The sequence below is a fragment of the Pongo pygmaeus genome, chromosome 8, assembly GCF_028885625.2.
Source record: "Pongo pygmaeus isolate AG05252 chromosome 8, NHGRI_mPonPyg2-v2.0_pri, whole genome shotgun sequence".
NCBI classification, from domain to species: domain Eukaryota; kingdom Metazoa; phylum Chordata; class Mammalia; order Primates; family Hominidae; genus Pongo; species Pongo pygmaeus.
Window position 1 is genome coordinate 38,106,927 of NC_072381.2, and position 27,468 is coordinate 38,134,394.

General features: G+C 41.5%; 1 protein-coding gene across 3 annotated transcripts in view; it reads left to right on the forward strand.

The window, feature by feature from the left end:
- LOC129006804 (zinc finger protein 37A-like) overlaps window positions 1-27,468 on the forward strand; it is a 39,742-nt gene that overhangs the window by 4,810 nt on the left and 7,464 nt on the right. The window contains exons 3-7 of one of the 3 annotated variants that reach the window (XR_008492083.2): window positions 5,144-5,242; window positions 7,185-7,244; window positions 23,354-23,462; window positions 23,738-23,833; window positions 25,845-26,300. Coding sequence is in view for 1 of the 3 variants with exons in the window: in XM_063669793.1 (XP_063525863.1) it covers window positions 7,185-7,244; window positions 23,354-23,462; window positions 23,738-23,829 (261 nt within the window). In the remaining 2 variants the exon portion in view is untranslated. Of the gene's footprint in view, window positions 1-5,063; window positions 5,243-7,184; window positions 7,245-23,353; window positions 23,463-23,737; window positions 23,834-25,844; window positions 26,301-27,468 lie in introns of those variants that run through there. The other 2 variants (XM_063669793.1, XR_010127408.1) reach the window with 2 other exon arrangements.

Below are 27,468 nucleotides of genomic sequence, written 5' to 3' on the forward strand. Positions count from 1 at the left end.
TTTCTTTCTTTCTTTCTTTTTTTTTTTTTTTTTTCCGAGACAGAGTTTCACTCTTGTCACCCAGGAGTGCAGTGGTGTGATCTCGGCTCACTGCAACCTCCACCTCCCAGGTTTAAGCGATTCTCCTGTCTCAGCCTCCGGAGTAGCTGGGATTACAGGCGCACGCCACCACACCCAGCTAAGTTTTGTATTTTTAGTAGAGATGGGGTTTCACCATTTTGACCAGGCTTATCTTGAACCCCTGACCTCATGATCTGCCTGCCTCTGCCTCCCAAAGTGCCGGGATTACAGGCATGAGCCACCGCGCCCAGTCTGCATATGTATGTTTAAATGTTCCAGTACCATTTGTTAAAAAGACTATCCTTTTTCTACTGAATTGTCTTTGCACTTGTGTCAAAAATCAAATGACCACATTTGTGCGGGTTTATTCCTGTGCTTTCTATTCATTCCATTGATCTATGTGCTACAGTTTGGATGTGTTCTCCAAAGCTCATGTGTTGGAAACTTTATCTCCAATGCAACAGTATTGAGAGATGGGACCTATTATAGATAATTAGAGGCAGGGCCCTCATGACTGGATTAAGACCCTTAACTTGGTAGTAGGTTCCTTTCAAAAAGATGAGTTCAGCCTCCTTTCCTGTCTCACCATGTGCTTATTCTGCAGTGTTATGTTGCAGCAAGAAGGCCCTCACAAGATGCGGCCCCTTGATCTTGGACTTCCCAGTATCCAAAACTATGATCCACATAAATTTCTGTTCATTATAAATTACCCAGTGATGTAGTTTGGATATTTGTCCCCACCCAAATCTCACATTGAAATATAATCCCCATTGTTGGAGGTGGGTCCTGGTGGGATATGTTGGGGTCATGGGGGTGGACCTCTCATGGTTTGGTGCTGTTCTTGCAATAATGAGTGAGCTCTCATGACATCCGGCTGTGTAAGAGTGTGTGGTACCTCTCCCTCAACTCTCTCTCTTTTGCTCCTGCTTTCCCCATGTGACATGCCTATTCCCACTTCACCTTCTGCCATGATTGTAAGTTTCCTGAGGTTTCCTTAGAAGTTGTTGCAGGTACTGTGCTTCCTGTAAAGCCTGGAGAACTGTAGCCAATGAAATCTCTTTTCTTATAAATTATCCAGTCTCGGGTATTTATGTATTGCAATGCAAGAACAGTGCAATACACCAAGTCTGTGGTATTATGTTATAGAAGTATAAAATGGACTAAGACAGAATATTTGGTGCTAGAGAGTGGGGTGTTGCTATGACAAATACCAAAATATGTGGAAGCAGCTTTGGAAGTGGGTAGTGGGTAGACAGAAGAATTGGCAGAGAGGTTAGAAAAGTCTATATTGCCATGAAACGAACATTAAGGGTAATTCTGGTGAAGGCGTAGAATATAAGAATAGATACAGGGAAAGTCTGAGTCTTCCTAGAGATTACTTAAATGGTCATGACCAGAATGCTGTTAGAAATATGGATGGTAAAGGCCTTTATGATGAGGTATCAGACAGTAATGGAGAATATCTTATTAGAAACTGGAGCAAAGGCTATCCTGTTACAAAGTGGCAAAGAATTTGACTGAATTGTGTTTGTGCCTAAGGCCTTTGTGAAAGGCAGAATTTTAGAGTAATGAACTAGGATATCTGGTGGAAGAAATTTCTTTTTTTTCTGGAGATGGAGTTTTGCTCTTGTTGCCCAGGCTGGAGTACAGTGGCATGATATTGGCTCACTGCAACCTCCATTTCCCATGTTCAAGTGATTCTCCTCCCTCAGCTTCCCAAGTAGCTGGGATTACAGGCAGCCGCCACCACACCTGGCTAATTTTTTGTATTTTTAGTAGAAACGGGGTTTCGCCATGTTGGCCAGACTGGTCTCGAACTTCTGAACTTAAAATTTCTAAGCAAAGTCTCAAAGGAGCTTCATGGCTACTTTTTTTTTTTTTTTTTTTTGACATGGAGTCTCACTCTGTCCCCTAGGCTGGAATGCAGTGGCGCGATATCGGCTCACTGCAACCTCCACCTCCTGGGTTCAAGCGATTCTCCTGCCTCAGCCTACCAAGTAGCTGGGATTACAGGTGTGCACCACCATGTCTGGCTAATTTTTGTATTTTTAGTAGAGATGGGGTTTCACCATGTTGGTCAGGCTGGCCTTGAACTCCTGACTTCAGGTGATCTGCCCGCCTCGGCCTCCCAAAGTGCTGGGATTACAGGCATGAGCCATCACACCCAGCCTAAGCTGCATGGCTACTTTTTTTTTTTTTGAGACGGAGTCTTGCTCTGTTGCCCAGGCTGGATTGCAGTGGCGCGATCTCTGCTCACTGCAAGCTCCGCCTCCCGGGTTCACGCCATTCTCCTGCCTCAGCCTCCCAAGTAGCTGGGACTACAGGTGCCCGCCACCAAACCTGGCTAATTTTTTTGTATTTTTAGTAGAGATGGGTTTTCACCATGTTAGCCAGGATAATCTCGATCTCCTGACCTTGTGATCAACCCGCCTCGGCCTTCCTAACAGCACATAGTAAGATGCAAGGAGATAGAAATGATTTAGAGACAAAATTTATAATTAAAAAAAAAAAAAGCAGAGTAGAAAGATTTGGAAAATTTGCAGCCTGGCCATATAAAGAATCTAAAGGCATCTTTAGGAGGGCCAACCAAGGGTATGGCCAAATGACCATTTGCTAAGAAGATTGGTACTGATGGAAAGGAGCTAGATGCTAGTCACTAAGACAGTGGGAGAAAGACTGAGAAGGCATTTGAGAAATCTTTGAGACTGTCCCTCCAATCTAGGACCTTTAGGACCAGGTGTCCAGAGGGCACCCACAGCACCTCAGCGTTTGCTGCCCTGTACCACATTCCAGTGCACGGGTCCTCAGTCACTCCAGCCACTGTTCAGATGGGCCCAGCAGTAAGCCTTGATGGTGTCCACATTCTGCAGATGGCAAGGTGGTTACGTAAGTTCTAATTCTTCAGATGGCAAGATGACTACATAGGTTCACCTCAAGTAGTAAGTACTGTACCAGATGGCAAAAGCAGTAAGCCTTGATGATGTCCACAATCTGCAGATGACAGGGTGGCTATGTAGGTTCTAATTCTTCAGATGGCAAGGTGGCTACATAGATTTAGCTCCCCCCTGGGCCCTACTGACATGAGGGGTAGAAAGAAAGTGGAGCACTGACTTGTACTATCTTGTTTGGTCTCGTTGATGCCAGGTGGGGATGGAGGCTTAGCTTGGCACTGTAGCTCTTTGTCATTATCTTGGCAAGGGAATCAAAGCACTGCCTGCTTCCACCAGGTGAGATATGGAAGATTAGTTCCTGGATCAGCCCATTAACACTATTCCAGGAGGTCAGCTGGAACACCTTCTGCTTCCTCATAAGTAGGCATAGAAGATCAGCTCCCTGCTTGGGTTGCCAATATCACCCAGCAGGGGAACTTGGAGCATTGCCTGCTTCTACCAGGAAGGGAATGGAGGATTAGCGGGGGAATCAGAGCACCACCACCTGCTTCCACAGGGCAGGGGAGTGGGTGGGTTCTGTTAGGCTACTCTTTTTCTGGTCCTTTGTCTAGAGGAAAAGGCTATTTAGGGCCTCTTTTTTTCTGTCTTTTGGAGGCTTCTGTAGTGCTCTATGATATTTGAGAGGCAACACATGGAACTCATCATATCATTGAAGACGCAAGGTCCCTGGGCAGACTGCCGTCTTCTTTCTACCTGTCAGTTTGTTTCATTTTGTTTTGTTTTGTTTTTTGAGACAAGGTCTGTTTTTTGAGACAAAGTCTATCACCCAGACTGAAGTGCAGCAATGTGATCTTGGCTTACTGCAACCTCAGCCTCCTGGGCTCAAGCCATCGTCCCACCTCAGCCTCCTGAGTAGCTGAGACTACAGGCAGGCATCACCATGCCAGTCTTAATTTTTGTATTTTTTGGTAGAGACTGGGTTCCGCCATGTTTCCCAGGCTGGCCTTGGCATCCCAAAGTGCTGCGATTACAGGTCTGAGCCACTGTGCCCAACCTCTGCCTTTCAGAGTCTTTCTATGCGTGTCTGCTGTGTTATATCTAGGGTATTTTTTTTTTTTTTTTTTTTTTTGAGACGGAGTCTCGCTCTGTCATCCAGGCTGGAGTGCAGTGGCATGATCTTGGCTCACTGCAACCTCTGCCTTCCGGGTTCCAGCGATTCTCCTGCCTCAGCCTCCTGAGCAGCTGGGATTACAGACGTGTGCCACCACACCCAACTACTTTTTGTATTTTTAGTAGAGACTGGATTTCATCATCTTGGACAGGCTGGTCTTGAACTCCTGACCTCATGATCCACCCACCTCGGCCTCCCAAAGTGCTGGGATTACAGGCATGAGCCACCGTGCCTGGTCTTTTTTGTATTTTTAGTAGAGATTGGGTTTCACCATATTGGCCAGGGTGGTCTCGAACTTCTGACCTCAGGTGATCCTCCTGCCTCAGCCTCCCAAAGTGCTGGGATTACAGGCGTGAGCCACCACACCAAGTCTTTTTTTTTTTCTTTTTTTTTTTTTGAGATAGAGTCTCGCTCTGTCACCCAGGCTGGAGTGCAATGGCACGATCTTGGCTCACTGCAACCTCCACCTCCCAGGTTCAAGCAATTTTCCTGCCTCAGCCTCCCAAGTAGCTGGGATTACAGGCACACACCACAATACCTGGCTAATTTTTTGTATTTTTAGTAGAGACGGGGTTTCACCATGTTGGCCAGTCTAGTCTTGAACTCCTGACCTCATGATCCACCCACATCAGCCTCCCAAAGTGCTGGGATTACAGATGTGAGCCACCGCGCCCAGCCTGCCTTACATATTCTTGTTTGAATTTACAATTTTGATTTTAAAACATGCTGTGGAAAACCACCCGCAACTGTGAATTAGTACATTCACATCCATACTTTTAATGGTGATCTACTGCTCTATCATAATTTGTCTTTGCATTGCTTTCAATTGTTGTTATGAACTCATTTGCAAGGTATATGTGATGGTTAATTTTATGTGTTAATTTCATTAGACCACAGTGTTCAGATAGTTGGTCAACATTACTCTGGATGTTTCTGTGAAGGTGTTTTTGGATAAATTAACATTTAAATTGGTGAACGTTGAATAGAAAAGATTAACAAAGACTGACCTCCCCTAAGCAAGAGAGCATTCTGCCAGTGGACTGCATTGTGACTAAGACTGCAACTCTTCCCTGCTGGCCTACCCTGCAGATTTTTGGATCAAGGAAGCCTTCATATTTATGTAAGCCTTTTCTCTGACAACTGACTAATGTATAGAATCACTTGACAATTATTTTATTGGGATTATTTTAACTGTAAGATTGCTAAAGATATTCTCATTTTGAAATATGATACAAAGAAGCTTCTAGAAAGTTTATACAACTTAATACAATTTGATAGAAGTAAACATTTTTTCCCACATCTACATCAAGCTTGAATATTTCTTAGTATTTAAATTAAGCTTTTCATATAACTTTTAAAATGATTTCCAATCTTAGATGTCATAATGGTATATTATGTGATATTTTAAATATCTTCATTTTTTTTTTATTTTTCGCAATATACTTTTCACTGGGAATATGGTTTGGATCTGTGTCACCACCAAATCTCCTGTTGAATTGTAACCCCGAATGTTGGAAGTGGGGCCTATTGGGAGGTGATTGGATCATGGTGAGGGAAGAGAGAGAGACCCTCTCATATTGTTTTATATTGTTTTATACTCAGTACCTGTTTTAAGAAAAAAACAAGGAAGTGAAACCAAAGGCAGGCAGCCCGGCGCCAGGCACCAGACCCAAAACCAGACCTGAAACCAGGCCTGGGCCTGCCTGGCCTAAACCTAGTAGTTAAAAATCAACTCATGACTTAGCAACCGATGTTATCCATAGATTCCAGACATCGTATGGAAGAACATTGTGAAACTCCCTGCTCTGTTCTGATTCACTCTGACTACTGGTGCATGAAGCCCCTGTCACATACCCCCTAGATTGCTCAATCACAACCCTTTCATGTGAAATAATACATCTTGAGGAACAAGATCCACGTGGAAAAGAACCACTCCAAATCGGAGTTTCTGAGCAGAGGCAATAGCTCCCAGAAAGGAGCAGATACTAGATTTGCCCACAATGCTCAGAATAAGTAAGATTTGGATGATGTTGCCACATCCAGAAGACACGCCTCAGAGAAGGTCTGCACCAGATTTCAAAAGAAAGTAGGAAAGTGGGCTGAGAGGAATGAAGGAGGGGTTAGGCCGTGCAGGAAATATAGCTTCACTGGAGGAGTTTGGGAGACATGCTGTGGGTAAAGTGGTTTTAGAGCTAGAGCTGAGTACATTCCATCTTCACCAATCCCAGTATAGCCCCCACTCTTTTTTCACTCCCTCTTCCCAGATCCCAAGATCTTTGCACTCCATGAATCTGGCATCAAAAGATATGCTGATGAATTCCTTTCTTCTGACATTGTACGACAGTAGTACAAGAAAGGTTTTCTGTTTGTCTTGTTTGAGCTTGGGAAAAATTGGCCCTGAGAGTGTAAGTGAATTTCCCTGGCTTTGTGTTAGTGGCAGAGCTGAGAGTAGACATTGAGTCTCCTCACCCCCTGGCTGGTGCTAATCACATTATCACTGTTAAAACAGACATCTTTAAAAGGCAGTCTTTTGAGAAACTACATGTACTGTAGAAAAACAGCTTAAGTGACCTTACCTTAAAGTGCCTCCAATCCTTCTTTCATAGCTTTGGTTGAGTTCTTTTAACTTAAGGAGTAAAATGAGGAAAAAGAAATCCATGTTCGATGAAACTTCTGAGGAAGGCTTACATAGCTTTACTGCATTTAGTGTGTTGTGATTTGTTTAATCATTTTTGTTATAATTATTTTATTTCTTTGAGAACACAAAGTGGTACACATGTTTTAAAAAATCAGCCAAAAACAGTTATATCCACTCAGTAAAAAAAAAAAAGGACAATCCAAACTCCATGTGATCATATAACTGTCACCAATAGACACATGGGTGCATCTTCATGGGTTTCTTCTTGCCTCTTCTCCAGGTTGAAAGGGATGTTCTCCAACAGAGAGACATTTTACCAGCCCCCCCCACCCCCCGCCCGGTGATGTTTGCAGTTTTTTAAGTAGGCAATTCCAAAGCATTTCATATTTCTAGTGACTTCCTTCATTTTTTTTTTTTATCCCAGGTAAACCTTCAGAGATGTCTACATTTTTTCCAGGATCAGCAGAAAATGAAGAAATCTTATGTGAGTTGAAGAAGTAATTCTGTACTTTGTTTTACAGTGGATCTTAGCAGGTTGACTCTTATACTTAAATTGGAAAAGTCGAAATAGATACAATGAACTTCAAAGAAACAGGGTTAACACAATGATTCTCAAATGTCAGTGTGCATAAAAGTAACCTGGAAAGTTTATTAAAACAGAACAGGGCCTGAGAATTTTCATTTTTAACAAGATTACAGGCGATGATGCTAGGGTTCAGGTCTATAGGCCAATAGCATTGGAATAGCAGATCAGAAGGGCAAAGTTGGCATATATATGTGACATATATATGTGTATGTATATATGTGTATATATACACATATCTGTATGTATATTGTGTATATATATGCATTATATATACACATACACAGGTATTGATATCTGTATATATGTGTATATATCTATATATGTGTATATATTGATATATATACACACACACATCATGTGGAGTTAGTTATGAGATTTGAATTGCAAATATTTCTGACCTTTCTGGTAACTATGGCAAAGAGAGATGATCTGTTAAAGGCTTTCATTGCTGATGAGAATGATGCTACCTGGTTCCTTTTGGTACGTATGTGAAGACTGATACTGAAAGCTGAAAAAAAATTTTTTTTGCTTTTTTTTTTTTTTTCCTTTTTTTTGAGACAGAGTCTTGCTCTGTCGCCCAGGGTGGAGTGCAGTGGCGCGATCACGGCTCACTGCAACCTCCATCTCCAGGGTTCAAGCGATTCTCCTGCCTCAGCCTGCTGAGTAGCTGGGACTACAGATGAGTGCCACAATGCCTGGCTGGTTTTTTGTATTTTTAGTAAAGACAGGGTTTCACCATGTTGGCCAGGCTGGTCTTGAGCTCCTGACCTCGTGATCTGCCCACCTCGGCCTCCCAAAGTGCTGGGATTACAGGTGTGAGCCACCGTGCCTGGCCTTTCTTTTGCTTTTTATACAATGATGGACAGCCTTCTGGTGGTAACCATGAAATAAACACCTGTAATTATTCTTTAGTGAAAGCAAAAAGCAAGGTACTCAGCAACACTGAATTAATGAAGTTTTTTAGGGACCATGTTACTAGAGCCCATGTAAATGGCTTTCAGTTAGTCTTTTTTTTTTTTTTCTGGATAAAACTTTAATCATATAGAGAATAAATTGATTATATGTCTTTAAAATAACTTTCCAAAATTCTTAGTCTTGCTTAATCTGTAGAATATTCAGTTAAGAGATTATTTTCTGGCAAATGTTTCTGCACTTAATCAAATTTTCAACCCATGCTTCATGCAGAATGGATTATTTCCTACCATTTGTTGGACTTTGGTCTGTAAACATCACCAATGATATATTTGTTTATTGCAGTAGAATATACATAACATAAAATTAACAATTTAAAGTGCACAATTCAGTGGCATTTAGCATAGTCACAATGTTGTGCCACCATCATCACTATTTAGTTCCAGAGCATTTCATCATTCCAAAAGGAAACCTATATGCTTTACAGTCACTTTCCATTCACCCCTGAGTGCACTGCCTCACAACCACTAATATACTTTCTGTCTCTATGGACTTGCCTATTCTGGATATTTTATATAAATGTAATCATACACTATGGGTTTTGCTTTTTTTTTTTTGTTAAATAGAGACAGGGCAGACTGGAGTGCAGTGGCTCAATCATAGCTCATTGTAGCCTTGAACTCCTGGGCTCAAGCAGTCCTCCCACCTTCGCCTCCCAAAGTGGTGGGATTACAGGAATGAGCCGCTGTGCCTAGCCAATATGTGTTTTGTATGTCCATCTTTCACCTAGTATAATGTTTTCAAAGTTCATCTGAGTTGTGGCATGTATCTGACCTCATTCCTTTTTATTGCTGAATGATCTCTTACATGGATGCACCTCATTTTGTTTATTCATCAGTTGCTGGATGTTTGGGTTGTTTATACCTAATGGCTATTGCGCATAGTACATCTATGAATATATGTATATAAATTTTTGTTTGAACACCTGTTTTCAGTTTTCTGGATATATACCTAGACATAGAATTGCTGGATCATATATTTTGTCTTTTACTGAGGAATCACCAAACTTTTTCACAGCGCTGCATAATTTTACATTTCCACTAACAATGTTTGAGGATTACAGTTTCTCCACATCCTTGACAACACCTGTTATTGTTTATTTTTTAAATTATAGCCGTTCTAGTGTTTGTAAAGTGGTATCTCATTGTGGCTTTTATTTGCTTTTTCCTAGTGACTAATGCATTTGAGCACCTTTTCATGTGCTTCTTGGCCATTTGTATATCTCTTTTGCAGAAGTGTCTATTCAAGTCCTTTGTCCATTTTTAAATCAGGTTTATTGTAAGAGTACTTTCGTGTACTAGATCCTTATTAGATATATGATTTTCAAATATTTCATTCTATAAGTTTTCTTTTCATTTTCTTGATAGTATCCTTTAATTCATAAAAGGTTTTAATTTTGATGAAGTCTGGTTAATGTATATTTTCTTTTGTTGCACATACTTTTGATGTCATATCTAAGAATCCATTGCCAAACCTAAGGTCATGAAGGTTTACTTCTATATTTTCTCCTAAGAGTGTTATGGTTTTAGCACTTACATTTAGGACTTTGACCTATTTTGGATTAATTTTTGTTTATAGTGTGAGGAAGTGGTCCAACTTCACATTTATTTGCCTGTGGATATCCAGTTGTCCCAACACTAATTTTGAAAAAACTATTATTTCTCCCATTGTATTGTCTTGGCACCCCTGTTGATAATCAGTTGACCATAGATGTATGGGTTTCTTTTTGGACTCTTAATTCCATTCAGTTGATCTATATATCTGTCTTTGTGCCAGTTCCATACTGTTTTGTTTACTGTAGCTTTGTAGCAGTCTTGAAGCCAGAAAGTGTAAGTCCTGATTTGTTTATCTTCGTCAAAATTGTTTTGGCTCTTCAGGGTCTCTTGCAGTTCCATGAGTTTGACGGTCATGTCTGTTTTTGCAAAAAAGGTTATTCGATTTTGTATTGAATCTGTAGAACACTTTGGGAAGTATTGCCTTCTTAACCATATTAAGTATTCTATTCATGAACGAGGAATATCTTTCCCTTTATTTAGGTCTTTAATTTCTTTCAGCAAAAGTTTTATGGTTTTCAGTGTATAAGTCTTAGACCTCCTTGGTTAAATCTATTCCTAAGTATTATTTTGATGCTACTGTAGTTAGAAATTTTTTTAACTATAAATTGTTTTTAAAATTTACTTCTTGGATTCTAATTGCTATAGAAAAACGGCTAGTTTTTCTGTGTTAATCTTGGTCTTACAACTTATTGTATTTCTTTTTTTTCTTTTTTTCTTTTTTTTTTTTTTCTTTGAGATGGACTCTTGCTCTTTCACCAGGCTGGAGTGCAGTGGTGCAATCTCGGCTCACTGCAACCTCCACCTCCTGGGTTCAAGTGATTCTCCTGCCTCAGCCTCTGGAGTAGCTGGAACTATAGGCATGCACCACCACGCCCAGCTAATTTTTGTATTTTTAGTAGAGACAGGGTTTCACCATGTTGATCGGGATGGTCTCAATCTCTTGACCTCGTGATCTGCCCGCCTCAGCCTCCCAATGTGCTGGGATTACGGGCATGAGCCACCACGCCCGGCCTTGAATTTCTTTATTAGCTCTAATGGTTTCTTTGTGGATTCTCAAGGATTTTCTGTTCATAAGAACATGTCATCTACAAGTAGAGATAGTTTTACCGCTTAACAGAGGTGAAAGATTAGGGCCTTCTCAGGTCTTTTCTGAACATGGGCCTTGTCCTAGATTGCTGTGTCATCATCTGGATTCCCAGGAGTATATGGAAGCTTTTCCAAAGCCCAAAAGCATCTCACTCTTCCTCCCAGGCTTATTTTTATGTATCTGTTGTTCACCCCAACTAATATCCTTTGCCCCAAAGGCCACAGCTGGTTCATTTACCTTTAAATGATTTCAATAGGTGCCTGCCACATTGTCATTTCTCTGTCTGAGAGTTCTTAGCACTGTGTGTTACTCTTTCGGCCACCACCAGACAGAGCAAAACAGACAACCCCAGTTGTTTGAGAACCAGCTCTATTCTGCTCCTTCAAGCACTGGGAACTCATACCAGGAATACGGGATTTCATCTTAAGGACTGTTACTGAGTCAGTGTTATGGGTTGAATTGTGCCTCCTGCAAATTTCACTCATTGTAGTCTCCACCCACAGTACCTCAGAACATTGCCTTATTTGGAGATAGATTATTTACAGAGATAATAAAGTTAAAGTGAAGTCATGAGGGTGGGCCCTCATCTAATATGACTGGTGTATTAATTAGTCCGTTCTTGCACTGGTATAAAGAAACACCTGAAACTGGGTAATTTATAAAGAAAAGAGGTTTAATTGGCTCATGGTTCTGCAGGTTGTATGGGTAGCATGACTGGGGAGACTGCAGGAAACTTACAACCATGGAAGAAGGCAAAGAGGAAAGAGGCACATCTTGCATGGCCAGAGCAGGAGGAAGACAGTGAAGGGAGAGGTGCTACACACTTTTAAAAACAGCCAGATCTTGTGAGAACTCGCTATCATGAGAACAGCAAGTGGGAAATCTGCCTTCATGATCCAGTCATCTCCCACCAGCCCCTTCTTTCAACATTTGAGATTACGGTTTGACATGAGATTTGGGCGGGGACACAAATTCAAACCATATCAATTGGTGTCCTTTTAAAAGGGAAATTTGGACACAGAGAGACGTACAGAAGGAAGACCATGTGAAGACATGGGGAAGGTGGCTGTTTACCAGCCAAGGAGAGAATCCTAGAACAGAACCTTCCTTCAGAGTTTTCAGAAGGAAGTAGCCCTCCTGACACCTTGACTTTGGACTTCTAGCATCCAGACTGTGAGAAAATACATTTCTGTCATTCAAACTGCCTGATTTCTGGTACTTTATTATGACAGCGCTAGCAAACTCATACAGCTTGTGAGGGGGATGGGGCAAAGGTGAGTTAAAACAACATAGATCTTTCCTACCAGGTTTTACCTGCCATTCTCCTGATTAAGATTTGCTTAGTTGCTGTAAACCTTTGTCTGTATTCCAGAATTCTAATAAAGCTACTCTGACTTTTTTTCCCCGTATTTCTGTGGAGGGATGGACCGTGGGTGTTCCCCTCTCTGCCATTTTCCCAGACTGGGGTCTGTCACCAGTATTTTGCAGGTTTTGAGTTAGTTGACCTTTCTGCAGCACCTGACCCTACTGCCTGTTTTCTACACAGCCTGTGCTGCTGGTTCCTGTGGCACCACACCACCCTCTTCTCTTACCTTCCTTCTAATGACATCTCATTCAAGGAATCTTTTCAACCTCATGGTAAATAACATATCCCCCATGTATTGGTTTCCTGTTTCTGAATGTAACAATTATCACAAATGTAGTAGCATAAACCACACGTTTATTATCTTAGAGCTCTGGAAATCAGGAGTCTGCAATTAGTCTTATATGGCTAAAATCAAGGTGGTGGTGGGACTGGTACCTTCTGGAGGCTGTGAAGGGAGAATCTGTTTTCTTGCTTATTTCAGGTTATCACAGCCCCTTCCATTTTCAAAGCATGTGATGACTTCAGTCAGCCTTTGTCTGAAAAATGCCTTGTCATCTGTAGTCAGATGTCCCTCTGACTCCATAAAGACACGTGATTACATTTATGGCCAACCTGGATAATCCAGGACAGTCTCCCCTTTTCAAGTTTCATAATCACATCTGCAAAGTCCTTTTTGCCATTTATGGTCATAGTCACAGGTTCCAGGGATTAGGACGTGGATATCTGTGGGGTCATTGTTCAGCCCACCACATCTGGGTGTTGATCCTTGACTCCCTGTTCCATCCTATTTACATACATGCATTGGCTTCTTACTTTCTTTGTATAAGTACATGGAGATGTATGTTTGTATCATGGAAGAGTATATATTTTTGTTTATTATGTTTTTTAGAATTATATAGCCCATCTCATTTGGTATATATGTTACTGCAGCTTGTAAAAAAAATTAATATTGCACTGAAGATCTATCCAAGTTGATTAGTTTATTCCTTTTTATTCCATATATTCTGAGACCATACTGCATTTATCCATTTTTTCATTGAAAGACATTTAGGTCATTTCTGTTTTTCTTTATTGTGTGTAATACTTCAGTAAACATCCTTTACTTTGTCTGCATAAAGAGAAAGGATTTCCAGGCTGGGCACAGTGGCTCACGCCTGTAATCCCAGCACTTCGAGAGGCCAAAGTGGGAGGATTGCTTGAGCCCAGGAGTCTTTGACCAGCCTGGGTAACATAGGGAGACCTTGTCTCTACAAAAAAAAATTTTAATTACCTGGGCATGGTGGTGCATGCTTCTAGTCCCAGCTAATAAGGAGTCTGAGGCAAGAGGACTGCTTGAGCCCAGGAGTTCAAGGCTGCAGTGAGTTATGATCGAGCCACTGCACTCCAGCCTGGGCAACAGAGCGAGATTTCCAGAGTTACCTGGTGCTACTAGTTTGTCTACCAAGTTACCATGCCACAGCCGTTTATGAGAGTACCATTTTCTTTTTTTTTTTTTTGAGATGGAGTCTCGCTCTGTCGCCCAGGCTGGAGTGCAGTGGCGCAATCTCCGCTCACTGCAAGCTCTTCCTCCTGGGTTCATGCCATTCTCCTACCTCAGCCTCCCTAGTAGCTGGGACTACAAGCGCCCGTCACCACGCCCGGCTAATTTTTTGTATTTTTAGTAAAGACGGGGTTTCACCATGTTTGCCAGGATGGTCTCGATCTCCTGACCTTGTGATCTGCCCACCTCGGCCTCCTAAAGTGCTGGGATTACAGGCGTGAGCCACTGCGCCTGGCCGAGAGTACCATTTTCTTTGTCTTCTTCCTAGCAGTTAATATAGCCATATTTTAAAATTATGGCCAATCTGGTGGATAAAGAAAACCTCACTGTTTTGATTTCAATTTCTCTGATTGTGGGGTTGAGTCTTTCAGTTTTCTTTTCTTCATATACCTTACGTACTTTTCTATTGATTTTGTTCTATATTTTTTACTAATTTATAAATTTGAAATCCTTTATAGTAATCTTTGTGTTATTTTTCTTTTTTTATGAGACAGAGTTTCGCTCTTATTGCCCAGGCTGGAGTGCAATAGGTAAATCTCTGCTCACTGCAACCTCCGCTTCCCTGGTTCAAGCAATTCTCCTGCCTCAGCCTCCCGAGTAGCTGGGATTACAGGCATGTGCCACCATGCCCGGCTAATTTTGTATTTTTAGTAGAGATGGGGTTTCTTCATGTTGGTCAGGCTGGTCTCGAACTCCTGACCTCAGGTGATCTGCCTGCCTCTGCCTCTGAAAGTGCTGGAGTTACAGGCGTGAGCCACTGTGCCCGGCTTATTATTATTATTATTATTATTATTTGAGGTGGAGTCTCACTCTGTCACCCAGCCTGGAGTGCAGTGGCACCATCTTGGCTCACAGCAACCTCCGCCTCCTGAGTTCAAGCAATTCTGCTGCCTCAGCCTCCTGAGTAGCTGGGATTACAGGTGCCTGCTACCATGCCCTGCTAATTTTTTTTTCCCCCAAGATGGAGTTTCACTCTTGTTGCCCAGGCTTGAGTACAATGGTGCTATCTCGACTCACTGCAACCTCTGCCTCCTGGGTTCTGGCAATTGTCCTGCCTCAGCTTCCCAATTAGTTGGGATTACAGGTGCCCACCACCATGCCTGGCTAATTTTAATTTTTTTTTTTTTTTTTTTTTAAAGTAGAGGTAGGGTTTCACCATTTTGGCCAGGCTGGTTTCAAACTCCTGATCTCAAGTGATCCACCCGCCTTGGCCTCCCAAAGTGCTGGGATTACAGCCAATTTTTGTATTTTTAGAAGAGAGGGGGTTTTGCCCTGTTGGCCAGGCTGGTCTCCAACTCCTGACCTTGAGTGATCCACTCGCCTTGGCCTCCCAAAGTGCCGGGGTTATAGTTGTGTGAGCCACCGTACCTGGCCTTTTTTCTTAATTTGGAAATCTATATTCCAAAGGGCATTAACGTGATTATTTGCTTTATCCTGTAAAGCATAATATACCAAAATAACAATACCAATATTATTGTTAACAAAATATTTTTGAAACCAGTTTAAGATTTATTTTGCATTTCTTTTGTCCTTAGGGCACAGCCCCATTGTGACATACAGTTAGATTCCTTTGTTTTAAATTTAGCAGAAATAATTCTCTGAGTGGTATGGCATCAACTTTAGATATAACTAGATTTATTTGTTTCATTGCTGTTTGTTTTTAGAGTTTTTATTTTGAGAATCATTTTTTATAATTATGAAAAATATTTAAATGTTTCCAAAGACAAATCTGTAAAGCAAAGTATATTCAGAGATCAATCTGGGATTCATCCCTTTCCCTCCATCTGGTTCCTTGTTCCTTTCCTCACCTTATGAAGAATGATTTATTTTGTTTTATGACTTATCTTTTTATTGTTATTTTTAATATAAGCAGATCTGTATGTGGATACACATATTTTCCTTTTGTATATAAAAGCTGCCACATTATACTTGATTTTCCCAGACTTCCTTTGGTCATATAATAGAACCTGGAGTTCACTCTGCAGTGGGATATGCAGGTCTTCCTCAGGTCTTGTTTCAGTCGCTTAGCACTCTGTAGTGTGAGTGTATGACATACATTCAACCAGTTGTTTGCTAATCAACATTTGGGTTGTTTCCAGTCTTTTGCAATATAAATACTGCTTTAGCTTTGTGCCTACGTCTTTTCATTTTTTTTTTTTTTTTTTTTTTTTTTTTTGTGGAGACGGAATCTTGCTCTGTTTCCCAGGCTGGAGTACAATGGCATGATCTCGGCTCGCTGTAACCTCCACCTCCTGGGTTCAAGAGATTCTCCCTGTCTCAGCCCCCTGAGCAGCTGGCATTACAGGTGCCCACCACGTCTGGCTAACTTTTTTTTGTATTTTTAGTAGAGACGGGGTTTCACCATATTAGTTAGGCTGGTCTTGAACTCCTGACCTCAGGTGATCCGCCCGCCTCGGCCTCCCAAAGTGCTAGGATTACAGGTGTGAGCAGCCGCGCCTGGCCCCATCTTTTCAGTTTTTGGCTAATGTGTCTTTGTGGTAGATTCTTAGAAGTAGGATTTCTAGGTCCAGTGGTAAATTCATACATATATAATGTAACTGAATACTGCCATATTTCACTTCATAGTGGCTGCTTATTTTGTATTCTCACAAGCAGGTTATGAGTATGCTTTTATGCCTGTAGCAAACCAAACTAAGTGTATGTGTTATTCTTTTGGGTTTCTGCCAGTCTGATAGGAGTGAATGGTTCAATGCAATTTTTACTTTTTATTTTTTTTTTTAAACTTTAAAGGGTAATCTTTTTTTTTGTTTTTTTGTTTTTTTTTGAGATGGAGTCTTGTTGTGTCACCCAGGCTGGAGTGCGGTGGCACGATCTTGGCTCACTGCAACCTCTGCCTCCCGGGTTCAAGTGATTCTCCTGCCTCAGCCTCCCAAGTAGCTGGGATTACAGGCATCTGCTATCACCCCCGGCTAATTTCTGTATATTTATTTATTTATTTTTAAGACAGAGTCTCACTGTGTCACCCAGGCTGGAGTGCAGTGGCACGATTTCAGCTCACTGCAACCTCTGCCTCCCAGATTCAAGTGATTCTCCTGCCTCAGCCTGGTGAGTAGCTGGGACTACAGGCGCCTGTCACCATGCCCGGCTAATTTTTTTTGTATTTTTAGTAGAGATGGGGTTTCACTGTGTTGGCCAGGATGGTCTTGAACTCCAGACTTCATGATCCGCCCACCTTGGCCTCCCAAAGTGCTGGGATTGCAGGCATGAGCCACTGTGCCCAGCCAATTTTTGTATGTTTAATAGAGACAGGGTTTCGCCATGTTGACCAGGCTGGTCTTGAACTCTTTACCTCAGGTGATCTGCCTGTCTCGACCTCCCAAAGCACTGGTATTACAGGTGTGAGTCACCGCGCCCGGCCTTTCCTTCTGTATTTCTAGGAACGCTTTGCCTTTTCTTTGTCACTTAAGTTACAGATACTTATTCCCAGTTTGTCCTTTTTAAAGGACAATAAACACCAGTTTACCTAGATTCAACAGTTTTAAGTATTCTTCCACATGCTCTCTCTCTGTCTTTATCTATATGTAATTTTTCTAGGCCAGACACAGTGACTCATGCCTATAATCCCAACACTTTGTGGGGCAAAGGTGGGAGGATTGCTTGAGCCCAGGAGTACAAGACCACCCTGAATAACATAATGGGACCCCACGTTACAAAAAATTTTTAAAAATTAGCTGGACATGGCGGTGTGCACCTTTAGTCCCAGCTACTCAAGAAGCTGAGGCAGAAGGATCACTTGAACCTGGGAGGTCAAGGCTGCAGTGAGCTATCTATGATCGTGCTACTGCACTCCAGTGTGAGTGACAGAATGAGCTACCATCTCAAAAAACAAAACAAAATTTCCATTTTCCCCAATAATGTCCTCTGTAGCTTTGCTGGGCCCAAGAGCCAATCAAAGATGATTTTTTTTATTCCTTCATAATAATGGACATTTAAAATAAGTCCTGGTCAGGAGTCTTGTTGAACAGTTATTCTTGAATTTAACTGCTCTTTAGAATAATTTGAAGCTCTTTAAATATTCCTATACCCAGGTGATATGCAACCATGCTTAGAAGCACTGTTGTAGAATGTCTGCACATCTGTATTTGACGGATTTGTTTTTCCTCACAATTAGATTCAGATTATACATTTTTCTTTTTTGCTTTTTTTTTTTTTTTTTTCTTGAGAATGAGTCTAGCTCTGTCGCCCAGGCTGGAGTGCAGTGGCACGATCTCGGCTCACTGCAAACTCCACCTCCCGAGTTCAAGTGATTCTTGTGCCTCAGCCTCCCAAATAGCTGGGGTTACGGGCGCCTACCACCATGCCTAGCTAATTTTTGTATTTTTAGTAGAGACAGGGTTTCACTGTGTTGGCCAGGCTGGCCTCGAATTCCTTACCTCGTGATCCGCCCGCCTCGGCCTCCCAAAATGCTAGGATTACAACCGTGAGCCACCACACCCAGCCTATACATTTGTCTTATGCCAGTTTATTATGTACTTTTTATATAATCTCTTTGTACCACTATTTGTAATGGTACCAAATATCTCCATTTGAAAAGCAGCCTTTCTTTTCCTTTTTTTAAACTAATAATCTTTGGCTGGAATATGGAGACTATGTGAACATCCTGTTCCCAATAATCTTTCCCAATGGTTGACTATTTAGGGTGAGTACTTTTAGCATGTTTATTGGCCATGTTAGTGTTGTCTTTTGTGAAATGACTGTTCAGATCTTTTCCCCCATTTTTCTATTAGGCCGTCTTGCTTGTATTGATTTTAGAAGGTATTTTATATATTCTGGGTATAGTCCCTTTAAAAGTTTGATATGTTGTCAATATTTTCTTCTCTCTGATTTGCATTTTTTTTGCATTAATGGTGTCTTTTGATTAATTGACATTCTTAATGTGGTCCAGTTTATTTCAGTCTTCTCCTTTATGGTTAGTGCTTTTGTATCTTGCTTTAAAAAAAACTTTGCTTTGAATATAGTTTCATGTTATGTTTTTGAAGTTCTGTTGTTTTTACTCATCACATTTTAACCTACAATTCATCTGGAATTGATTCTCACATATTGTGTGAGATTGAAGTCAAGTTTTCCCCATATTTAAACCCATTTAATCAGTATAGTTTATTGAGACTGTCCTTTTCCTCACTGCTTGGCTGTGAAACTTTTAAAAATAAATCAGGTATCCATGTTTGAAGGTCTGTTTCTATACCATACTTTTTTTCTATTGGTGTTTCAATGTATTCTTTCACCAATACCACACTGTCTTAAATTACTCTATAATAAATTCTTATATCCACTAGTGTGTTAGTTTTCTAATGCTTTGTTATAAGTTACCACAAAGTTTGCCACAAAACAACACAAATTTATTACCTCAGGTTCCATGGATCAGGAGTCTGGGAATGGGTTAGTTAGGTCCTGTGCTCAGGCATAAGGCCGCAACCGAGATATTGCCTGAGACACCTAATCTTAATGGAGGCTCAGAGTCCCCCATACACATGTGGCAGAATTCATTTCCTATAAATGAGAACCCATAATGGTTTGCTTCTTCTTAGAGGCCAGTAGGAACTTTTCTCTGATACTTTACCTTCTTTTTCTGAGACAGAGGCTCACTCTGTCACCCAGGCTGGAGTGCAGTGGTGCGATCTCTGCTCACTGCAACCTCTGCCTCCCAGGTTCAAGCGATTCCTGTGCCTCAGCCTCCTGAGTAGTTGGGATTACAGGCGCACGCCACCATGCCCAGCTAATTTTTGTATTTTTAGTAGAGATAGGGTTTCGCCATGTTGGCCAGGCTGGTCTTGAATCCCTGACCTCGTGATCTGCCCGCCTTGGCCTCCCAAAGTGCTGGGATTACAAGTGTGAGCCACCGTGCCCGGCCACTTTACCTTCTTTTTAAAGACTCACCTGATTGGGTAAGGCCCACCAAGACAATCTTTCTTTTGATCAACTCAAAATAAACTGATTAAGGTATCTTAATTATAACTGCAAAATCCATTTGCCATATAATGTAATATAATCTTTACTGGAGCCACAAATTCTCACACTAACAGGAGGAGATTATATAACGATGTAAGTCATTGAGGCTTATGTTAGAATTCTGACAACCACAATTAGTGTGAGTTCACACATTTTTTTGTTCTTCTCTAAGACTGCCTTGGCCATTCTTGGTGGTTTAAAAAAAATTTTTTTTTTTTGGTTTTAAAAATGTTGCCTCCATTTTTATTTATTTATTTATTTTTTTCAGACACAGTCTAGCTCTCTCACCCAGGCTGGAGTGCAGTGGCACAGCCTTAGCTCACTGCAGCCTCCACCTCCCAGGTTCAAGTGATTCTCCTGTCCCGGCCTCCCAGATTTGCTGGGATTAACAGGTGTAAGCCACCACTCCTGGCCTTTTGCCTTCATTTTATGATGATGGGAACATTCTTGGTTCTTTGAATTTTTTTTTTTTTCTTTTTGAGACCTGTCGCCAGGTTGGAGTGCAGTGGCATGATCTCAGCTCACTGCAGCCTCTGCCTCCGGGGTTCAAGCGATTCTGCCTCAGCCTCCCGAGTAGCTGGGACTACAGGTGCACGCCACCATGCCCAGCTAATTTTTGTATTTTTGGTAGAGATGGGGTTTCACCACGTTGGCCAGGCTGGTCTCGAACTCCTGACCTTGTGATCTGCCTGGCTTGGCCTCCCAAAGTGCTGGGATTGCAGGCGTGAGCCACCGCACCGAGCTGGTTCTTTGAATTTCTATATATAAGCTTGAGAAGCAACTTGTCAGTTTCCACAAAAATATTTGCTAAGCTTTTGATTGGGATTACCTAGAATTTATAGGCCAATTTAAGGAGAATTGAGAACTTTGTAATATTGAGTTGTCCAATCCATGACTATAATTAGTTCCTTTATTTTTAAAGATATTCTGTTTTTTTAAAGATATTCTTTTGTTTTTCTCGAGAATGCTTTATAATTTTCTGTGTAATTGTCTTAAAAATGATTTGCTAGATTTATTCTGAGGTATTTCTTTTTTTTTTTTTTTCCAAGATGTAGTCTCGCTCTGTCACCCAGGCTGGAGTGCAGTGGCGTGATCTCGGCTCACTGCAAACTCTGCCTCCCAGGTTCACACCATTCTCCCACCTCAGCCTCCCGAGTAGCTGGGACTACAGGTGCCTGCCACCACGCCCGGCTAATTTTTGGCATTTTTAGTAGAGACGGGGTTTCACCGTGTTAGCTGGGATGGTTTCGATCTCCTGACCTCATGATCCGCCTGCCTCGGCCTCCCAAAGTGCTGGGATTACAGGCGTGAGCCTCCGTGCCTGGCTGGTATTTCATGTTTTTGATGGCACTGTAGGTGGTACTTTGAAACAATTAGTTGCTGGTATATAGAAATCCACTTGATTTTTTTTTTTTTTTTTTTTTGAGCTGGAGTTTTGCTCTTATTGCCCAGGCTGGAATGCAATGGCACGATCTTGGCTCACCACAACCTCCGCCTCCCACTTTCAAGCGATTCTCCTGCCTCAGCCTCTCAAGTAGCTGAGATTACAGGCATGTGCCACCACGTTCAGCTAATTTTGTATTTTTAGTAGAGATGGGGTTTCTCCATGTTGGTCAGGCTGGTCTCGAACTCCTGATCTCAGGTGATCCACCCACTCAGCCACCCAATGTGCTGGGATTACAGGAGTGAACTACCATGCCCAGCCGAAATCTGCTTGATTTTATTTATTTATTTTTTGAGACAGAGTCTCGCTGTGTCATCTGGGCTGGAGTGCAGTGGCGCAATCTCGGCTCACTGCAACCTCCGCCTCCTGAGTTCAAGCGATTCTCCTCCCTCAGCCTCCCAAGTAGCTGGGACCACAGGCTCATGCGACCAAGTCCAGCTAATTTTTTGTATTTTTAGTAGAGATGGGGTTTCACTGTGTTAGCCAGGGTGGTCTCCATCTCCTGACCTCATGATCCACCCTCCTGGGCCTCCCAAAGTGCTGGGATTACAGGCGTGAGCCACTGTGCCCGGCCTCCACTTGATTTTTATACATTGATCTTGTATCCAAAAGCTTACTGAATTCACTTCTTACTTACAATAATTTGTAGCTTCTCTTGCATGTTCTTCATGCAGAATTATGACATCTGCAGATACTGATAGCTTTATTTATTCTCTTCTAATTCTTATAACTTTTTATATCTTTTCTTGCCTTATTCCACTCACTTTTACACTCTGACCTATTTTTTTCCTCTATTTTCCAGTTCTCAGTGTATGCCATGAACATTTACCAGCTGTTTGTGCTGCTAACCTGGGAATGGTACTTCTTTCTCTCTCTGCTGGTTTGTGTCTACTTATTGGCTTCCTACTACCCACAGCAGTCAGTCATCTCTGAGCTAGATGAGACAGTCCATTGGATTAAAGAAGAAAATATTCAAATGCCTACCTACATATATTATAATCTAAGAAAAAGAGTGAAATTTAATACGTAGATTGGCAATATAAGTTTATAATTTATAAATTAACAAAAAGGTTACACAGGATAGGGCCAGGAGCGATGGCTCATGCCTGTAATCCCAGCACTTTGGGAGGCCAAGGCGGGCGGATCACCTGAGGTTGCGAGTTCGAGACCAGCCTGACCAACATGGAGAAACCCCGTCTCTACTAAAAATACAAACTTAGCTGGGCGTGGTGGCACATGCCTGTAATCCCAGCTACTCAGGAGGCTGAGGCAGGAGAATTGCTTGAACCCAGGAGACAGAGGTTGCGGTGAGCCGAGATTGCGCCATTGCACTCCAGCCTGGGCAACAAAAACGAAACTCCATCTTAAAAAAAAAAAAAAAAAAAAGGTTACCCAGGATTGAAAAATATCCAAATATTTTGGATACCCCTAATTCTATAGGAACAAGTCCAAAATTACTCAATGATGTTCCCTGAATACCTCTATAGCTCTTTATCTTATCAGAGTCCCAAACAATACTATTCTATGTGCTTATTGTTACTCCTTTAACTACATTATGATAGCTGTATCCATTCTTATGCTATTGCCTGGGTTCATGAATAACACTCTAGTTGTTTAAGAATTCAAATCTTCACCTCCTCAGTGAAACCCAACCAAATAGCAGGAATAGAACTTTTCTCCCCCTTTGTAAGCTTAGATAACTTTTTACATCTTTTCACTATAGTACCTGCAACATCTTATTGTAGTTATGTGATTATATGTTTGCCTGTGCTTATCAGACTGTATTTTCCTTGAGAACAGTAATATTGTTTTAGTTGTCTTCATATTCCGCCCAAGTAGGAGAATTCTTTGTGACACATAGGCACATGGTGGGACACCAATTACTTATCATGGCGGTGGGGTATAACTATTATGATTTCTTTTTTCCAACCAAGTACAGTGCAAAAGTAGACATCCTATAACACATTTTCGGATTATCTGTGAATAGTGAACATTATAATAATCCTCTTACGGCGTTTATGTCTTTAAATTTTGATTGCTTAAATTTGAATGGAATGTACTTGTCATTTGAGGATGTGACTGTGGGCTTCACCCAGGAGGAGTGGCAGCATCTGGACCCTGCTCAGACGACCCTGTACAGGGATGTGATGCTAGAGAACTACAGCCACCTCGTCTCAGTGGGTAGGTAGGAACTGTTTTTCATGTAGACTCCTAGTGTGTACATATTTTCTTGGTTGCTGAAACTTGTGGAAGTTTTGTTGAGGTTAATTAAACTAAACTTGATATTCAGGGTATTAAGCAGAAGAACTGTTTGGGGTGCTGTAAAGAATGTTATTGTTTTCTTACTTTTCCCACACATGGTTGAAATTGGCTTTTGAAGTTTCATTTTCTCCCTCTTTCAGAGGCCCTAAAGTCCATTATCCTCACCTAGTTTCCATGTCATTTCTCGTTCACAGGATATTGCGTCCCTAAACCAGAAGTGATCTTCAAATTGGAACAAGGAGAGCAGCCATGGATATTAGAGGAAGAGCCCCCAGGCCAGAGATAACCAGGTGAATTGGCATGTATTAAGCAGAACGATGCCAGTGACATGGTATGAATTCTTTTAATTCTCAAGAATTTGCATGGCCAGGCACAGTGACTCAATGCCTGTAATCCCAGCACTTTGGGAGGCCAAGATGGACAGATCACCTGAGGTCAGAGTTTGAGACCAGCCTGGCCAACATGGTGAAACCCCATGTCTACAAAAATACAAAAATTAACCGGGCATGATGGCAGGTGCCTGTAATCCCAGCTACTTGGGAGGCGGAGGCAGGAGAATCACTTGAACCAGGAAGGTGAAGGTTGCAGTGACCTGAGATTGCACCCCTGTGTTCCAGCTTGGGCGACAAAGCGAGACTCTGTCTCAAAAAAAAAAAAAAAAAAAAGAGTTTGCTCATATGTTCATTCCTACTGTGTGTCACTCAAGTTTTAGGTGCTGGAAATAGAGTAGTGAACTGAGTTTTATCCATGACCTCATGGAGCTTACCTTCTGATTGGGAGAAAAAGATAAGGATCAAAAATGGCAACACTACCACACATGCACAGATATGCCAAGTGGTTATGTAAAATAGTAAGGAAATTAAAGAAAGTTAAGAATGATGGAGTGTTAAACTTTAGAAAGTTGGGCTTTTGGATGCTATGAACTTGAATGATATGAGGGTGGGAGTTGGGAGTAGTCTTGATAGCAGGGAAAGCATCAAGTGCAGGGCACTGAGGCAGGAGTGCACCTGTGGTCTTTGAGGACACACAAATATCAGTGTGGATTGAAAAGAATGAATGACGCAAGAGTGGTATGAGTTGATGTTGGAGAGGTAATGGGAGCCCAAATTATGTGGGGCCATATGGCCATGGTAAGGACTATGATTTTATTTTGAGTAAAATGAGAAGCTATTGACCCAATAAGGAACATTTGCTGATTTGTCTTTTAAATGAATATCTCTGGCTGGTAAGCAAAGAAAATACTATTGGGGACAGAGGGATGAAAGCAGGAACATGAGTCAGGAGAGTATTTCAGTCTGCAAAAAGGCAATAGTAGCTTACACTTTGGAGTGGTGGTGATTATTAAAAGTGAATAGTAGCTTACACTTTGGAGTGGTGGTGATTATTAAAAGTGATTGGCTTTTGGCTGGGCACAGTGGCTAACGCCTGTAATCCCAGCACTTTGGGAGGCTGAGGTGGGCAGATCACCTGAGGTCAGGAGTTCAAGACCAGCCTGGCTAACATGGTGAAACCCCGTCTCTACTAAAAATACAAAAATTAGCCAGGTGTGGTGGCATGTGCCTGTAATCCCAGCCACCCAGGAGGCTGTGGCAGGAGAATTGCTGGAACCCGGAGGGCAGAGGCTGAGGTGAGCTGAGATTGCGCCACTGCACTCCAGCCTAGGTGACAGAGCAAGACTCTGTCTCAAAAAAAAAATTAAAAAGTGGTTGGCTTTTCAATATGTTTTGAATGTGGGACCTGTAACATTTGCTATTGGGTGGGATATGGAACATGAAAGAAAGAAAGGAGTCAAGAGTGACTACAAAGATTTCACCCAGAGCAGTTGGATAAGTGGATACCAGTTGGGGGATATTGAGGAGAAACAGTTTTGGAGGGATTGTTACGTGTTTAGTTTGCACACATAAAGATTCAGGTGATTATAAAATATCCAGGTTTACATGGCAAATAAGCATTTGGGCATATAAGCAGGTAGTTTGGGACAAGTCCAAGAGGAAGATATTTATTTGGAAATTATCAGCTTATGGCAGTAGTTAACAGTTTTTAAGTTTAGTACTTAAAGCTGATGGATTAGATAACCTCTCTTTTGGGATAGGACTGGAGGCTGTCCCCTGGGTCATTAGCTTTCAGAAGTCATGAAAGTGAGGAGACTGAGCAAAGAAGAAAGAAAAGGCAGTTTGGGGATGAGTAGAAAACAAAGAATGTAGTGTCCTGCAGCCAAGTGAAGACAGTGTTTCACGGAGAAAGTGAGCTTCTCTGAAGCAGGATGTGTAAAGTCAGCATTTTCTCTGTCTCTGTCTACAGATCATCCAGAAGCAATAAGGAAAAAGAGCAACACAAACTTTATCTCATGACAATAGAGGATATCTGAAACCCCAAATCAATACAAGTGGAAATGCTGTCAGAATCACTGAAAAATTAAGGAGGGCTATATGTACCAGCAGATGAAAAGAAATAAAAACATTTCTGGTGCTTGAAGGAACTGGTAATATACTTGAGAGAGACAAAGTACATACTCTGAGGTGCAAAGCTTAAATCTCTCTTGGAATAACATCAGTGCTGTGCACAGGACAGCTGGAGCTCCTTTGAATGCAGTTTGGTTCTGTGAAGCTGATGTAGGGTTACGTATGGAAACAGACACACAAGTCATATTTTTCTGTGACAATGCAAAAAATGAGACTTTCCATTTTAGAAAAAAATGTTACAGACACCTGTATGTGGGGAAATAAACTTACATGCTATCTTAGCTTGTATTCCTACAAACAATTTGAAATAAAAATTTACTCAATAACTATTGGTCAGGATGGGCAGACCTACTACAGAAGTGAGGAAATGGGGAGTAAGGCTGGTTAGGATGAAGAGAAAGTACAAGAGGGTGATAACAGAGCAAGCCATTACTAAGGCTACTCTGGCAAGAAAGGAGTGACAATCTGGGTTGATGCATAAACTGAGTTTGGTGTATGTGCAAAACACTTGTTCATAAGAAGCTCTCTTGTTAGGTTCAGACACGGCTCTGTTCCCTTTACCTAGTAAAACTGATGCAGTATAAAAGCTCATGTCCTTTGAAGCTGAGTAATCCAAAAGGAACCAGCATAAAATGCCCCACAAAACTACTGTAAGAATAAAGAGGTGAAAAAGATTAGAAAAAAAAGTAGGTGATGAAATGTCACCTGATCAAAGTGGACATAAAGTAGATAAATAATTGGGCCAAATAATAAACCATGAATTTCAAAAACGACTAATTGAATTGATTACCTGCATGATATGAGAGTTCAAGAAGGATGTTAAGGCAACAGTATAATGTTTTAATTCATTTAATAAAATGCATTCTGGGATGTCAGGCTGAGAAAAGAATTGGAAGAGAAAATAAGAATCACAGTAAAGAAAGCAAATTGGGGCCAGGGACAGTGGCTCACACCTGTAATCCCCGCACTTTGGGAGGCCAAGGCCAGTGGATCACTTGAGGTCAGGAGTTTGAGACCAGCCTGGCCAACATAGTGAAACCCCATCTCTACTAAAAATACAAAAAATTAGCCAGGAATGGTGGCACACCTGTAATCCCAGTTACTTAGGAGGCTGAGGCAGGAGAATAGCTTGAACCCAGCAGGCAGAGGCTGCAGTAAGTCAAGATCACACCACTGCACTCTAGCCTGGGCAACAGAATGAAACTCCATCTCAAAAAAAATAAATAAATAAAAGCAAATAGGAGGATTCCCAAAGAATAGGCATTGCTGAAATGTACATTAGAAATAAATGTGGAAAGCCTTTCAAGCAAGAAGAAACTGAAGTAAATAAAAGGTGAATATAGCATAAAGAAGATAGTATAAAAGATATTTCACATATATGCTATTACATACAGTTCATTCCCCAAAGTAGAAAATGAAATAAATAGAACCAATATTGAAAATATTCCAAGAACACTTTTTGG